We start from the raw sequence: 17,556 nt of genomic DNA, 5'->3' as shown, positions 1-17,556 counted from the left end.
TCATCACCAAGGAATTTACACAAATGGCTTTGTCTTAATTCAGTGGAAAACTGCTTTTGATCTGGATCCTGTAATCTGCCTTTTATCTCTGGTTTTGTCACAGGCATAAGGAATGAACTACATGTGTGGGAAGTTGGTAGATTGGAAATTTATCTTTGATTTCCTTTCTTTGCATCTTGCTGTCTTGGTTTGAACAGAAGTTTTGGCTCTTGTCACATTATGTTTGCCTGTACATGGCCAAACTTTAAAAAGAAACTAAATCAGATGAAGCAAAAAGTCAGAGCTTTCTCTCGTTTGCTGTCGATAAAAGGAAATTCAGAATATAACGATCTTGCTTGGGAATCAAAACTCCCTCTTAACAACTCCTTGAGTTAAATTAGAGTCCAGTACAGAAAAAGGTTTGGAGATACGGCACTGATCAATTTTCTTTAATTTTTCAGAAAGGGGCTGTTTGCTGGCATGAAGCTGAAGAAGAAGAAAAAAGGCGAGAAAGGGCTGACTATTGCAAACAAAGATGCATTGGGTAAGGCCTCATAAATCAATATTGCAACAGGGAAGAGCAGGTGGTGGGGGGTTATATTAGGTCTGATTTCATGTGAACTCATTTGAATTGTGTCTTAAGGCTTAGCATTGATAAATCAGGCAGCAAACTCCTTATCATTCCCAAATAAACAGAGAGCTAGTTCTGTTTGCGTTAGCTGTTTCATTAAGTCCACGTTCAGATTCTGTGAGTTCATACTGCTCTATTTGGTAAACAAAAAATGTCAGCCTGCCTCTTACCATAGAGAGACGGCACATTTTTGAGGGCTTTTTTTTCTACTTTACAGGTAGATAATCTATTACAAGTGTGCAATTCCTCCAGAAGTTCTGCTTCTTTCAGAAACCTTAAGTACACAACCTTCATAGGCTCTGATGGCTGGATGGGCTGGCTCAATAAAGCTGGCAGCTTTACTCAGGAGCGTGCATGTGCCTGTCATGGGTGCACATGGGGTGTGGAGAGTGGCTAAAAACAACACACATAGGAGACAGAAGTTCTGCTTCTTTCAGAAACCTTAAGTACACAACCTTCATAGGCTCTGATGGCTGGATGGGCTGGCTCAATAAAGCTGGCAGCTTTACTCAGGAGCGTGCATGTGCCTGTCAGGGGTGCACATGGGGTGTGGAGAGTGGCTACAGCCACATAGATATGGAAAATGATTTTGCACAGGAGGGGAGCTGCTGCCATAATCAATGCTGCTCGATACAGACCATGAGAGTATCTCTAACTGGGACACCCAGATAAATAAAATGCTCAGTTCATGATGATAAATTCACTGCTCTGCTCCAAGTGAGATTTTTGTTACTAGAAATCAGATGTGGGGTTTACTTCTTTGTTTTCTTTATCAGGTGATCATGATAGAGGTGCAAATTTTCTCCACAACGCTCTTGGAAAACAAGAAGAAGTAGAGGAAGACCTAATGAACAACGATGCCTTGTCCAGTGCTTTTGGATCCTTAAGCCCAAACAGGAAAAGGTGTTCCTTCATGTATCTTACCTAACACCCCCCTAAACGTCTTTTCCACCCTGCCCAGGAAGGGCATTATCCTAGAACAAAATGTCTGTCAGAAAATCCATTTGCTGACAGCAGTGATCTCTCCACTCCTGCTCTCCCACATGACAGAGTGGAATGCACTTGTCAGCTCAGTGGTATCACCAGATGCTATCCAGTGCAGGAAGAGATTGAAATGGATCCTGAGAGTGCCTCAACTGTGCTAAGGAACTCTGCTAAAGATAATGAGCCAAAGGGAACAGCAATCTCTATAGCGAAGAGCTTGTGTAGTTGTGTTTTTCATACAGGGGAGGAATGCAGTCCAGGGAGGAATGGGAATATTTGATGGGATCAAGTAGTGAAATCATTGCCTTACATGATAGGTAGCTGCACTGGTTTGCGTGGATGCAAAACATTTCCCTATCAAAAAGTATATGAGAAAGACAGAGATGGTCTTTGCTGATGAAATCAAGCCTAACAGTTCACAACAAAGCTGTCTGCCATAAATAATACTGGTTTACTGTTGAGAAGTCTTTCCAGTGTGTGTCCAAGTACCAGCCCTTGCCTAGAGATGTCTAATGACTTCTTTTGTCATTTAAACAGGGCAAAGCTGGTGACCAGAATTCATGAAGAGGAGATGAAATCCCAGAACTACCAGGTGAGCAGGGGGTGACAGCCCTTATGTGCCTGTGAATTCCCCAGGCGGGCTGCACCTGAGCCCAGGAGTGTTCTTGGTGTGCTTGTGCCCTACAGATTGCCATCACCATCATCGAGGCCAGGCAGCTGGTGGGTGAGAACATCGATCCTGTGGTGATCATCGAGATAGGTGATGAGAAGAAGCAAACTACAGTAAAGGAAGGCACAAATGCCCCTTTCTACAATGAGGTAGGTGCTTTCTCTTAAAGAAGACACTTTCTTCAGTGACTCTGGGTCAACTCTGCCATTTGGTAGCTCATAAGGGGATGAATTAAATTTGCAGCGCTTCCACATGTGAGCAGGGAGGTCTCTCCAGGGACAAAGCGCCAGCAATAGCTCCCTTGGGTTTAGATCCATTTGCTCTTTTTCTTTTGTCCCACCTGTTCCCCACCCTCTCCACCACTGCTGCTGCAGTTTTTCAAATCATCCTTTTGGGAGCTCTGTCTGCACTGCACCCCCACCACCTCCACTCCCTTTTCTACTATTTCATGGTTTTAGCCTTTTCTTGACATATGTTTGTTCCAATTGGTGACAAACAAGGCCAAAACAACCCCCAAAGCCACTAGGTCCTTTACATTTCCTTGTGCATCCTGTCCCTTTTGACAATGCCTTCTGATTCACACTGAGGCTCATGGGCATTTGTGAAGCAAGTATTGTGCAGCCATGCAAGGAGTAGTGTAGAAAACAAGTCTGGGCCATGGCAGAAACATGTCAGGGGAAAGGAAAGAGTTTTTCATTGTCCACCACTGCCCCCCAGCACCCCAAGCATCTCACTGAGGCTCTGTGCCGTAACACAGAATGCTGAATCATGCAGCTGACAGCCCTGGCTACCTGCACAAGGATGATTCTGATCTGCTGTCCTCTTTTCCCACAGTACTTTGTGTTTGATTTTGTTGGACCACAGGTGTTGCTGTTTGACAAAATAATCAACATCTCTGTAAGTATCTAGGAAAGCTTAGCACAGTAAGTAAAGGTCGTTGTTGTTTGTCTGACTTCAACTCAAAATGATTCTTAATGTAGTTAAAAAGAAATAATTTTAGGTACTAAGAGTGCTAGAAAGTCAGCATGAAGTATGGGACAGAGAAAGGATAGAAGAGAGGATAAGGAGGAGAGACAGCAGAGATTTGAAGGAGCATAACCCAAAAGGAAGATTTAGTCTGCATTTTCAGGGACACTCGTTGCTGGCGTGGCAAACTGCAAGGTAGAATGACAAAATTCAGCTTAGGTCCCTCTTCTCCTCACTGTCTTCATCCATCTAATTTTCAAGCTGCCACTTCATCCAAATGACTGAGTTGAAACTTCTGGTTTGTATCAGTTCCTCAGATATAACTGTTTCTAACTAAACTGAATTAATGCAGATGCCTTATCCTCAGCAGGGGCTCTGGGAGCTGTCTCCAAGAGTTCAGTGCTGCTTCCACTGCTCACTGCAACTAAAGTTCCAGCAAAACTATCAGGGGACCTTATTGCTGTCTCCAAATACCTGAAACAAGGTTAGAGGCAGGTGTGGGTTGGTCTCTTCTCCTAAGCAATGAGACAGGACAAGAGGAAATGGCCTCAAGTTGCACCAGGAGAAATTTAGCTTGGATATTAGGAAAAATTTCTTCACTGAACAGGTAGACAAGCATTGGGAACAGACTGCCCAGCGAAGTGGTGGAATCACCACCCCTCCAGGGATTTAAAAGGCATGTGGATGTTGCAGTTGGTTTAGTGATGGATTTTGCATTGCTGCCTTAATGGTTGGGCTCCATCTTAAAGTTCTTTTCCAACCTAAGTGACTCCATGATTCTGTGACATCTCAGAACAGTCCTGATGGAAGACATGCATGCTCTTGGACTTGGAGCATTAGATAATGATGTGCAGTTTGAAAGTCTATGGAGCTGTGTTAATTATCTTGTCCGAAACTCATCACCACACTTAGCAAAGCTGCTAGGGAATTAAAGATCTCACGAGACTCTGGGCAGTGCTGTATTTGTATTATTTAGAAATATCACAAGCTGTGTTCTTCGTGAACTCTTTTTTTTTTGCTAAAAGTCCATCCATTTTGTCAGAGACTTCTCTGGCAAATAAACAGTGTGTTGTTGCTCCAGGAAAAGTTCTTTTTCTCTGAAGAGCTTTGTCTATTTCAGTAATGTACACCAGGAAAAGATCTGTGCTGGTTGAGCTTGAAAGAAACAAGCAGTGCTCAGGAGCTATAGGACACATTGCTCTCTACTTCCTTTTCTGAGCTGCTAATAGAGTGACCTTTCTCAGCTACAGAATAAAATGTATTCATTTACACATGGGCAGCTGGACAACTAGGTTTTCAATGCTGGGAGTAAACTGACAGTCGGAATCCTAACGTTCCATTCAAATCCACTGTATCACACACAGAGCTCAAATATATGAAGTGCATAACTACATAAGGTATCTGCAGATCTGATCTCATCTTTCCTGTGAGCACAGAATTTACTACAGGCTGACAATGGCATGGGAGTAGATATCACCTCACTGCTATGACATATCACAACATGTGGCCCCATAGGTGTTTCAGGCATGGTTTGTGCATCAGCACAATGCCAAGGCACCAGCTCCTGTGTGGTGCTGCTGCTGCTTTGGGGGATGTAAAATTATTTTTCTCGGAGGTATAGCCAGTCTTTCCAATTTCACATTCTTTTGATAAAGATTCCATATATCCAGTGGTGGAGGGGAAAGCGCCAGCTTTCTGACTGCATTGGGGGTGTGGGAAAATGTGTCACCGTTACCTGCTGTTTATCTGCACAGTTTCATCAGGCTCAGCAAACTTACTTTATTTATAGCTGATGAAGGTGCAACACTAAGAAATTAAAGGTCTTCTAGGTAAAAATGACTTTAGGAAAAAACTCAGTAACAACAATGAACTAACCTTGGGAAATGCTCATGTATGTTACTGAAAACAGAGATTCATTACCTTGCAACATAGTTTTGGAGAATGCAATCTATCAGGGGAAAAGAAACAAAGAGAGGAAATATGTGTGCTTGGAGTGAAGGAAACCCCGAGGGATGGAAAGTTTCACAGCACTTGCTTAGCACAAATCTCGTTTAAGAAGAAACAAGATTGGCAGCCTCCATTATCAGCAATAATTAATGCACCAAATTTGCTTAATCTGTAAAAATGAACTTATCTACATATGGAAGCTCAAGGAAAACAAAATAGATTAGTGCCCTTGTCCATCAGTTTAGCAGTTAGTCTAGTTGTATTCAAACCCTGCATTTGAGAGAGAGATGAGACTTTCAATGTCCCAGCACTTGCTAATTACTAGATTGTTTTCCTCATTATTCTCTTCCCATACATTTCAGCAAACTTGTAGTAATACCACAGTAAAACTAAGGTGCCCCTTTTGTGCTAAACCTGTATCTCCCTTACTGAAATATTCCTCAGTGTAACACTATGTGTGTTTGTGCTCATTCAGAAAATCTGAAGAAAATCCTTTGGTCATCTACAGCCAAGTGAAAAGACACTAATCTTTAATTAGATATGGTGTGGACATGATGTTCTCCCTCAGAGAAGACAAGAGATGTTTGCTATAAACTTCACACTCACTTGCTTTGTTGCATTAGAAGAAAACACGCTTGGAATAAAAAGGATCAGGAAAGATGCAGAGTGTTTAATAGAAGCAATGAGTTATTTCCTCAGCATTAAAAGCAACGTGTACTGCAGGGAATGGAAACCCGCATCATTTCAGTGGAACAGGAGCATTTACATTTCACAAAGCAAACCTCAAGGACAGAGAAGTGAGTTTTACACATTTAACGTTTGACACTCTCTGGAAATGCTGTTATGGAGAGGAAATAAGCAAAGAGCAATGAGACAGCACCACTTTGGACTCACCACATACCTTCATCTTGGTTTTGAGTCTTAAAGAAGCTCCTAGGTTTTTTTCCTACAGAAAGGCTACAGCCTTCTTCCCCGTTTAATCTATCCTGGTTGCATCTGTTGATTTGAGCATTCCCATGTACTTCTTCCAAAGCTGTAATATTGCCTGGCTTCAGGGAGAGACCCAACAGTTTTCAAGGCTTCTTCCCAACTCTTCGTGTGCCCTAGTCCAACCTCATAGGAGGAAGGGTCCAGTGCTATGATGGGACCTGACAGCATCAGGGATTGAGGAAAAGCAGTACTTGTGCACGAAGCATTGACTTCACACTGGCTCCTCTTCCACATCAAGGTTGTTTCAATTTTAAGCTTTAATAGCAGAGTAAAGAAAACTGCTCCTTTGTCCACTCTTGATTTTTCAGCTCTGGAAACTGCTTCCATATTGAAGTGAGGGATTACCAAGAGCAACTGAGTGTGTTTCTTAGGTCACAGTGACACAGTGGCCATAGGCCCTTAACAGGGAGTGACATTATATTGCAACTAGAAACTTCCTGAATTTTCTGGTGAATCTTGAGGAAGGTGTCAGTGATCTTTACTTTGAAATGTATGTTTCCTGCTCTTGAAAAGTGTAGAAAATAAATTCACATAACAAATCCAGTGCAAAATTGCAGAAGTCTTCCTATCTAGAAGTATCCTTATTTATGATGTGTAGGTCCAAAGAGAAGATGTGATGTATTCCAGATTCCTGAAATGCTGTTGGAGGCTTGATTGTTTACTTTCAATATTTGGATTTAACTTCTGTGGAGTTGAATGAGCTTAGTTTCTCTTTGCAATTTGACCAAGGTGTTCCAGAAAATTCAGCCTCTTTCAGAGGCTTTTCCACAACCAAGGAATAGGTTTCAACCTTTTAAGCTATTCTGAAACCAGCTGAGATGCATTTTGTGAGAAATACAGTTCTAGAGGAAATCTTCCCTTAGAAGATGTTGCTAGCCTCTGCCTTGTCTGTAAAGTGAACCACATGCAAGTATTTGAAAACCAGACACGGAAATACATAGGTCTGGGAATCATGGCAATTGAAAATTATTAATTAAATTTGAATTAAATTAAATTAATTACTTGGCAGGAAGAATATGGACACAGACTCGCTGGGGCCTGCTTGCCATCTAATTTACATCTATATCACTTCTCCGATTTCATTAATGTTGTGGGGGGTAGACTAGAATTGAGTCTCTTGGTTTATGTGCACATCAAAATGTTGCCAAGAAACACTTAAATTCTTTCTCCTCTGAGCGTACTCAGTTTTTATGGCAATTCAGCTATTGCACAGAAAGTGATAAGTTTTCTGCAGCCTAGTGTGAAACCAATTATGTCCCATGTGTTTATATTCATTATGATTTATTTAAAACTGGCAGGGTAAGTAATATAACTGCATCTGCTCTGAAGGAATGTCCATCTAATTCCTGTTCTCTATACCCAGGGACCTGGGATGATCATGTGTGATTCCACTCAGATGCAATTATATTGTTTTCTAAATTGGCACAATGTTGGGTAAAGAACATATTTCAAATACTTGCTGTATTTGCTGTGGCTATGTGCCCCCAGTTTTGGGTGGTGCTGGATGTTGCTGCTTATTGCCTCTGAACCAAATGTGATCTTTGTTTGGATGCTCTTTCTTATGCTGACTGGGAAGAGAGATAGTGACATTCTTTAATAAGCCTTTTTCAAACAGGTTATGCACAATAAACTGATTGGGAGTGTGCTGATAGGCTCCTTTAAAGTGGATCTGGGTACAGTGTACCTTCAACCAGGTGAGTGGTGCATTTTCTGCCCTTTTTGTCTTTTAAGTGGTTTGTGAGGCAGGGAAGGAGAGGAGAGGGAGATATGCTGCTTTTCCACTGAGGTGGTTGTGGTTTACACCAACTTAAAGCTTTTGGGAGGGTTGTTTTCCTATTTGGAGAGCAGAGTACCAGCAAAACTGTTGGAAAGAAGTTCAATACTGAAAACACCTTGGCAACCTGTCCCTTGGTGGGTAGCACTTTTCAAGGATGGCATTGCTTTAAGTGATCAGAGTGGGCAGCTGAGTGTTCTACAAAACTGAACTGCACTCATTTGTTACGAGCATCCAAAGCTCTGCCACCTGTGTTGGGGTAGAAGGAGCAGAGGGAGGGAGAGCAGGATGGAGAGTTCAAGTAATGGTGAGGAGAGCACAAGACAAGAGGAGGAACAGATCATAACAGGAGAGAGAAGATGACAAAGAGGTGACCATGGGTCCACTTGACCTTTCATCTTCAGAGGTGTTCAGTGCTTTCTGAAATTAGAGGCTAAGAAAAGATCACCTACCTCTCTTTTGGTGGTTTTTTTTCACAACCATCCACTAAACATGTACCTTTTTCTCTTCCATAATTACTCAAGGACACAGTCTCTTCTTTGTCTTTGGGAAAGAACATATTTAGGCCACTTGCCGTAGATGTCAAAGTTACAGGAAGAGTGTAGAGTCATTCAGGCTACCTTCTCTGCAGAGTTTCTGTAAGAGTCAGTGGAGAGAAATGGCCTATCTGAAGTGAGCAGTCTACATACGTGCTCAGGCTATGTTAGTCTCTGAATTCTGCCCCATACCTCCTGCTCACACTCTAACAGGAGGGTGATGTTTGAGGGTTGATCTTGAGCTCATATCCCAGATACACTGTGGTCTCTCCTTCCCACTCCTTTACCCACCCAAGGTGACATCCAAGGACTTAACATATAATCTTAGGGTCTTTCTCAGGGTTCTTGAAGTAGAGTTACAGAAAGGGCTGTTGTGGGTGAATTGCCTTGTACGTTTTCCCCCTTGAAAGGTGGAGCTTAACCTGCTTCTGGCTAATTCTTCTTCCTCTGACGGCTGTCCACTCTCCTTCCTTCCTTTCTCAGCTGACTTCCAGTGTTACGGTGGCCACAGCACCCAGCAAGGGTTTTGCTGCCACAGAGTTCTGAGATCTTCAGACAGTTCTCGTCAAAGAGGTGGCCTTTCCTCATAAAGCTTTAGTTCAACTGCTGAAATCTCACCCAGCCTTCTACTGGTCTTTAGTCATTGATCTCAGTAAACATTGATGAAAATGAGCTTGTTTCTCACAAGCTCTGGATCAATCCTTTGCTTGCCTTTTTGATCACACAACATTTTGGACTCTCTAGAAGTGTCTGGTATATCAGTACACTTCAGCACAATCCCCCCAACAGAACAAACGTTGTTGGATGTACATTTTCTGGGAGTGAAGAGGAAAATATTTGCATTTTTTTATGTCCTCTATTTGAGTGTTTAAGCTTGTCCTTCTTACAGGTCATCAGTTTTGTGACAAGTGGGCACTTCTCACAGACCCTGCTGACATTAGGACAGGAGCCAAGGGGTACCTGAAGTGTGACATCAGTGTGACTGGGAAAGGTGATGCAATACAAGCTACACAGAAAACAGCTGATACTGAGGAACAGATTGAAAAGTACTGCAATAATTTTTTGGGGGGTTTTGTTGGTTTTTTTTTTAACTGCTTTCTTCCTTACTAGGTGCCTCAATAGTCCTCTGTCCTCATTTCAGTCCTTTCCTTTTTAACGTGGGGTTAATAGCAGGATAACACTGTACACTTGGCTGTTCTCACATGCTCAAAGAGAGTTTTTACAGTCCTCTCATCTAAATTGAAGGGCATGTTAGGGTCACTTCTCTGCAGCTGATAGAATTGACCAAGTCCTGTTGGCTAAGTTACAAATTACCCCTGACAGAAGGTTCATTGATCTGAAACCAACTAATGATTTCTTAAAGCAGTGAAGCAAGAAGAAAAAATATGAGGAAAGCCTATTCCTTCTCCACTCTCGGATGCGTGTGTATGGATATCTCCATATCCTTAAATAAGCTCAAGTCCATTATCATTCTCCTTGTAAAATACAGAAGTTCAAGGTGGTAAATATGCTACCAGCATAATTTAAATTTTACTGAAGCAATGTTTCTGGTCAGTGCTGACATCCTGGACCTAGTCTGTGGAAAGTCACCAAGCTGATGGAGGACTGGAGCACAGGGTCTATGGGGAAGGGCGGTGGCAGTTGGTTTTTTGAGCCTAAAGAAGAGCACTCAAAGGGGTATAATACATGAAGAGAGCAGAGACAGGCTCTTTTCAGATGAGTGGCTCTTTTCAGTAGAAGGATGAGGGCTTTGGAGGCAGGCAAGAACAAAGGAATTTCAGAAAAGATTTTTTTTTACCATGGAGATGGTCAAATGTAACAGGGGCCCGAAGAGAGTGGGAAATCTCTGTCCTTTAAGATATTCAGAATTTACTGAACAAGGTCCTGAGAACTTCATCTGACTGGACCTGATTCTATATCACATAGACAAGTTTTCTGAGTAATGCCATATCATTTTCTAGTGGTAAAAATATATATTTTTTGGTTCAAATGAAAAAGCAAATTCATACACCTTTTTGTGTCTTCTCAGGTGCGTGCTAACTCAAGGTCACAATGCTGTTGGAAAAAATATCATTTCATTGTCCAAGTTTTCAATTTTAAGAAAATGGCTTCTCTTTTCCTTTCAGGAATCTCTTGATCCCCAAAGGCTTTCCATCTGAAAGACCATGGGCCAGATTTTATGTGAGAATTTACAAAGCAGAAGGACTTCCGAAGATGAACTCTAGCATCATGGCCAATGTCACCAAAGCATTCATAGGCGACAGTAAGGACCTTGTGGATCCCTATGTGGTGGTCATGTTTGCAGGTCAAATGGTAATTGGGATCCTCTTGATCACAAAAGTAGGCTTTCTTTCCTATTAGCTGTGCTACAGGCAGGTGATTATGCTGATGTCCTTTAACTTGTAGTTACATAAATTAGGTAAAACATGTATCTTGGTCATCAGAAATTGTTCAGTTCTTAAATTATGCAGAAATAAAGTCATGGAGGCACTTAATGCCAGCAGATCTAGCATCAGCCTCACAGCAGTAGGTTAGAGGCAGGCAGCAGGAGGGGAAAGAGAATTCTGTAGCACTGTTACTAAAACATTGAGTTACAAGACAGTGATTTACCCAGCACGGTATTAGGTAAGTGCTATGTTCTGGTCTCCCTAGAGTGAGATAAGGAAGCGGGGCTGAAATCAGTGAGGATGGTTCAATCAGAGTTTCAGAGCTGTGCATTGATTTCTGAATTACTCTGAAATTCAGGACCTTCTCAGCTTTCCTGTGGGTGGAGTAAGCATTCTAGCAGTGTGGCACAGTGTTGCCTGGCTTCATTGCTCCTAGAGCAACTTCAGCATCAAACATGGTGTGACAGATTACTGCTTAGAGGGGCTTCTGACTCTGGTGGAAGAGGAGTGTAGAGGAGGTCCACGGGCCTGGTTCCCCTGGGGTACACCCATGAGACACTGTATCAGGGAGCCTGTCTTGATTATTGGTGTAAATAAACAAAGGATCAAAATGGAAACTATTTTAAGCCAGCAATGCTTTCTGTGTGCAAGGAAAATTTAGGGACAGCTCCAGTCAGTCCTTTCCAAATATTTCAGGCATGAGAACAAGGCTCTTGATGCTGATTGCGTGTTTTGTCATGGATCCAAATTGCAAAGTACTACTTCTTATACTACTGTGGGTTAAAACAGGCAAACACATGCAGTACCTTCAGGTTCAATAGAGGGCTAACAAAGACATAGTAATGGGTCACTGATGTGAGTTCGGACACTGGTGTGCAAAATATGGTTTTATAGGCAGCGTTGGTGGGTTTTCTGACTCAGTTCTCCCCAGCTAATGTGAAAGCAGAAGTCATGCCATGGCCAGTGACTGCACAGACTGTGATACAGTCCTGCCATCTCCTTAGGTTTGGAGGAATAGCTCCAGGACCTACACCTCCTGCACATAGGCATATGTCCAGAACATGAACCACAATAATCATATTTTATGCTAGATAAATTGCCTCATTTAAAGTAATCCCATTGACACATGCAGCCTGGCACCTGTAATGAATTTAGTCTTTTATGAGAAAAACTGCGCTGCATCACCACTACCCAGATATTTTAAAAGACATTTGAAGATGTGAAGTTTGTAGCAGAAATGCCAAAGTCTGGTTTTACAGATACTTTTAGTGGATAACGATCCTGAAGAGTTAGATTTTATTCCAGGCTCTGCTGTTTTCCAGTGAGAAATCTTTAGCCATAATGTGGTCTTTTATTAGATATGGAGGGCAAAATGAACAAGCTAATAGAAAAGCCAAAGTACTTTCAAGATAGGTTATTTGTACTTTAGAAATGGCCAGAGAGATGTTGCTAAGCACAATTTCTGCTGTACTCCTTGCCTTCTCCAGAGTTCAACCCCTCTGGAGTTAAGTTTGCTGGACTTTCATTTCAGGGCCGGACAACAGTGCAAAAGAACTGTGCAGATCCCATGTGGCATGAACAGATTATCTTCAAAGAAATGTTCCCTCCACTCTGTCGAAGAGTCAAAATCCAGGTCTGGGATGAAGGCAGCATGAATGATGTGGCCTTAGCCACCCATTTCATTGATCTGAAGAAAATATCAAATGAACAAGATGGTGACAAAGGTAAAGGGGAAAATGTCTGTTCCAGGATATGCCCCTAAGATAAAATCTACTTGCATGGGATCTTGGCACTGGCTAATCCTATTTTAGGAATATCCAGAGTTAAAGTGTTGGTTCTGATACACCTTCTGTTGCTTAATTTCACATTATATTACACTGTGCTCAGTGCATGGAGGGTCTGACGTTGTTCTTGTTAAAGGGCTGCTGCCTACTTTGGTACCATCTTTGTGGCTGTGGCAATAGTCTACTCTAATCCACAGGGGATGACTGATGTAAGTTTATAGTTCATGTGAGTTTCTGCTGAGCAATGAAGCCACAAAATGAAAATCACTAAAAATCAATGGCAGAGTGGGCTTGTGTTTTTGATCTACCCACTGGAAGCAAAGTGTTTAGGTAAGGCTCAGCTGGGCGCTATCACAGCCCAGGGAGGCACTGTGAGCTAGTGTGTTATCCTCTGTGTGAGGAGAGGCTCGCTATCTGGAGTCTTTTCACAGATGTTTGAGTCTGCATGTATAGCCTTGTTGATGTTGTGTGACCTATGTGTAGAACATGGTCAATTATCACAGCTCAGCGAAGGCACAGTGACTCCTTAAACCTGCCAATTCAAATGTGTATCTGAGTCCTTAATCAGAAAATAAAAGAAAAATTCATATAAACTGAGTGACACAGACTTGGAAACAATTTGAACTAAAGGAGAAAGCTTCTATCCTCTCCCATCATGTCCCAGCCCTTAGCCTGCAGCGGCAAGCTCTTTTTTCAAGAGATGCAATAGACCTCCTGCCCAGCACATGTGGTACCATGACCTTCTGAGAAAGAGCTCCAAACCAGCAGAGTCGCTTGGGTATTGGCAGAGGTTCTTTGGTGTCTAAGAATTGCCCTGCAAAGCAGTGCTCTGTGTGAAGTGATCCCCAACTGCACAGAAATGGGTCCAGGTTTGGCTTTTGGGGCATTAGAGGCAAGATTTCTTGGAGCAGACAGTGAGGAGAGCATGCTAACACCTAACAGAAAAGCCACAAAAGGTACTTTATCTCCAGGATTTTTGCCTACCTTTGGGCCTGCCTGGATCAATCTCTATGGCTCACCCAGGAACCACAGCCTCATTGATGACCACCAAGAGCTGAATGAAGGTTTTGGAGAAGGGGTCTCCTTCAGGGGACGTCTCTTCCTTGAGATTGCTGTGGAGATACTTTCAGGGGGAGCCCGTGAGTCGAAGTTTTCAAGCATTATCAAGGATATCAAATTGTCATCTAAAGATAAAGACTTCAAAGCACTCAAAGGAAAAGACAAAACTGAGAAAGCAGGAGAGGACCGAAAGTCAGCTTCTCCTTCAGACAAGATGAACTCAACTGAAGTGGAAGTTGAGCCTTTTGATGTACCTTTAGAGGTCAGTATGATATCAAGAGAATGGTTGTCACGTGTCGGTAAACCTCCAAGAACAGCACTGGTGTGTGTGTTTGGGGTCAGGCCATATAATACTGCCTTTTGTGCTCCCTGGTTTCTCCATGCTTCCACATTCTTGGGACCTCCCCATAATAATACAGCACAAATGCAGCGTTTAGTGTGTACCTGTAAGTCAAAAAACTATCAAGTAAGATTTGGTGTTCATAAAACTTAGTCTTCTGTCCTATTATTCTTTTTGCACTAGCTGCATCCACATGTTCCTACTAGACACTTATCTAACTTAATATCTGCTAGACAGCCAGTGTGGGCAGCTGGGAATTATAAAGCCTGACTTCCTGCATTCATCCAAGAAAACCCATGGTTGTCAATTGAAGTCAATAGAGAATCACTGACATAGATTTTGTGCAAATGCAGAGAGATAGATGCAGTCTAGCCTGATTTAGTCTCTTCCTTTAATATTACATTGCCAATGTGGTGTTAGTGTTAGGTTGATAATCTCTTTAGAAGAAGAGCTGAAAATTATGTTCTCAGTTTCAAACAGTGTTAATTGATGTTTGCCTAATTCCATCTGTTGTATAGGATTACATCATGGGAAGATCTGCACTATGGTGCTTTGAGTAGGTTGGACAGTTGTGGCAGGGCGTGTGGGCTTGGGAGCAGGGCCAGTGTTTGAGCTTTGATTCTCTGCTCCACCACGTCACTGTCTGGGAGCAACAGCAATTACTGCATAAGCAAGCTCTTTTTTTTAACCCAATAAATAGGAAAAAAATATTCTCATAACCAATTTTCCTCTCATTTTTGTGTATCTATGACAACTGCCTGAAAGGAGGTTGTGGTGAGGTGGAGGTTGGCCTCTTCTCCCAGTCAGCTAGCAATAGGACAAGGGGAAATGGCCATGAGTTGTGCCAGGGGAGGTTCAGGTTGGATATTAGGAAAAATGTCTTCGCTGAAAGAGTGGTTAAGCATTGGAACAGGTTCCCCAGGGAAGTGGTGGAGTCACCATTGCTGGAAGTGTTCAAAAAATGAGTAGATGTGGTGTTTTGTGACATAGTTCAATGAGCAGGTTCAGTCAAATTTGGACTTGATGATCTCAGAAGTCTTTTCCAACCTTGATGATTCTGTGAATCTATATCATTGATCAAAACTTTGGCTTTTGTAGTGCGAGTTCTAGCTCACTTCTTAAGATATGTGTCCTTCATTACTTCTGATTCTTGGTCTTTCAACTCCATCTCTACAAGTAAATAGGAGAGGAGCAATTATTCTTTGGTCTTGAGGCCTAGCCTTGAGAAGTGCTTTTTCTTGGCATGTGCCCTGGCACTTCTGGCGTGAGGGCTGGCTGGAGTGGGTCAAGGAGTGTGTTAGCAGAGAACTGACATGGGCAATTGCAAGCCAGTTGTGTGAACCTGTGCCCCGCTCTTACTTATTTACTCATATAGTTGTAAATTACCTCTGTCCCTCAGTTCTGCTCTGAAGACTGTAATAGAGGTGACATTCAAAGACCTTTATTTCCATATAAATTTTCCTTTATATGCAATAAATCCATTATGAGTAGCTCAGACACTATGGTCTTAGGTCCTGGCTAAATACCCCAGGTAGGGAAACAAACCCTGCTGTAACACCAAAAAACATTAATAGTAATAATAAGGATTTATTTCCAGCTGCTGTGTCTCAGTTTCAAATAGAGAAGGAATAAAAGGCAACAACATGATACAGTGATGCTTGATATTCTTTTGGTTTTGACATTCAGCAATATTTCGTGCTACAATAGACAGTAATTGTATTACAACTCTGAAAGGAAAAGCAGGAACTGGAGACATTACCAATAATGTGAAAAATGTCTCATAGACCCTCCAAGACAACAGAGGCAAATTATCCATCCCCACAGCACAACTTTATTGACCTAGTCCAACAGCAAGAAGATATTAAAATTTGTTTTTTTTATAATGGGAGATAGATGCGTGTGTCGTAGTCTCTGAGCCTCGGCTTTATTAGACACCCTATGTTCTGGATTTCATACTGGAAAAGTATAAAAAGCTAAAGTTACTCTGGAGCTGCACTCTGTTTGTGCTGTTGACTTTATATGATGCTGCTAATCCTTTCACTGAAGACCTATGCTCTTTTGCTGTGTATAGCAGAGGTTTTTCAAAATGCAGAGATCATGGACTGTGTCAAAAAGTTTTTCTGCTTTGCAGAAGACAGGGAAACAAATATTCATGTAGAGATGATGTTTCATTCATTGCCTCACACACATTGCAGAAGAAGCTACTGCTGATCTTGCCTAATGGGCCTCAGTTTGCACTTGTGAAATGAGAAGGGTTTGGATGGGAAGATGGCAGCACCTGGGGTGTAAATCTGGGGAGAACTCAAACCATAATGTCACCTTTGAGCTTAGTCTTGGCTTGGGCCTAATAGCTTTTTTGTTAATGACCCAAGAGCATCAGAAGTGTTAGCTGGTCCTCCTTGATTGAGAGTCCATCCCAGGGACAAGCAGATGCTGGGTCTCCAATAGGTGTAAACAGAGCCCAGCAGAGCCTTAAAACTCCACAAAAGACCATTACGCTTTTCCTTTGTCCTTTAAGAAATAGTAAACAGTAAAATAAATGCCAACATTTTCCTCCTTCTTCTCCAATAGATCTATGAAGAGAAATTTGAGGAATTCCTTCTGTTTGGGACATTTTTTGAAGCCACAATGATTGATAGGAAGTTTGGGGACAAGCCAATAACCTTTGAGGTTTCTGTCGGTAAGTGTGTTATGGTCTTACCCAAAGCAGAGAGGGAGCCTCAGGAGCAATGGGATGATAGGTGTTACTGACTGGTGTGTCTCAGGGTTCAGGAGTCAGCTTCAGAGTAGAGCTTACATTTGAGTTGAACCCTGATTATCATTTCTCTGGATAACTGTCAAGCTGAGCATACTGATGCTGTCTTATGCCCCAAATGCCCTGTATTAATACAAATCCTCTCACCGACTATATACAGCAACTTAGCCAGTATTTAGCCTCTTATGTGAGATCAAACTCACATAATTTACTTCAGGCAGAGTTCATTCTGTGGTGTCCATTGCAATTAGTCCCTGGCTGTGAGGGAGCCCTTTTTGGAAAGGATCCCTGTCCATTGTATTGGCCAATCCCATTAATTATCTGTGGGTCTGGAGTGGGGCAGGGGGGTGATGTACAGCCAAGACTCAAATTGAATGCACCAGCTTGTCCTAACATTCTCCTGGTAAGTCCTTTCCTCTTCCAGTGGAAAGCAGGACCGTACTCCATGTGCTCCTCATCATGGAGCTAGGTTGTCCATGGAAGCAGACTGAAGAGAAAATGAAGACATTTTCATGAACATTGAGTGCATATTTTCAAAGCAGAAGAACTTTCTCTTAAGAGAGAAATTGGTCTCGTTTCCCTTGCAGGGGTTTGATTATCTCTGTACCAGACCCAGCAAGAGCCCAGGTGCACGGTAGCACCCTGACACTTTCAGTCTTTGCTCACGTCCATGACTGTGCTCAGCTGTAAGGCTATGTGTGCAGGGAGAGATGCTGTGACAAACGGGAATCAAGGAGTGATACTGATTCCTGCT

The 17,556-nt window shown here is 42.3% G+C and overlaps 1 protein-coding gene across 1 annotated transcript in view; it reads left to right on the top strand.

The window, feature by feature from the left end:
- Window positions 1-459: 459 nt before the first annotated feature.
- The window catches only part of FER1L6 (fer-1 like family member 6), a 59,665-nt gene continuing 42,568 nt past the window's right edge, over window positions 460-17,556 (top strand). Inside the window, exons 1-11 of the mRNA XM_017746047.1 lie at window positions 460-523; window positions 1,387-1,513; window positions 2,132-2,186; window positions 2,282-2,413; window positions 3,099-3,161; window positions 7,783-7,861; window positions 9,367-9,523; window positions 10,604-10,790; window positions 12,396-12,588; window positions 13,620-13,969; window positions 16,619-16,727. Coding sequence (XP_017601536.1) covers window positions 460-523; window positions 1,387-1,513; window positions 2,132-2,186; window positions 2,282-2,413; window positions 3,099-3,161; window positions 7,783-7,861; window positions 9,367-9,523; window positions 10,604-10,790; window positions 12,396-12,588; window positions 13,620-13,969; window positions 16,619-16,727 — 1,516 coding nt within the window. The remainder of the gene's footprint in view (window positions 524-1,386; window positions 1,514-2,131; window positions 2,187-2,281; window positions 2,414-3,098; window positions 3,162-7,782; window positions 7,862-9,366; window positions 9,524-10,603; window positions 10,791-12,395; window positions 12,589-13,619; window positions 13,970-16,618; window positions 16,728-17,556) is intronic.

This window comes from Corvus brachyrhynchos, unplaced genomic scaffold (assembly GCF_000691975.1).
Source record: "Corvus brachyrhynchos isolate BGI_N302 unplaced genomic scaffold, ASM69197v1 scaffold28, whole genome shotgun sequence".
Taxonomy (NCBI): Eukaryota; Metazoa; Chordata; class Aves; order Passeriformes; family Corvidae; genus Corvus; species Corvus brachyrhynchos.
This window is presented reverse-complemented; position numbering and strand designations above follow the sequence as displayed.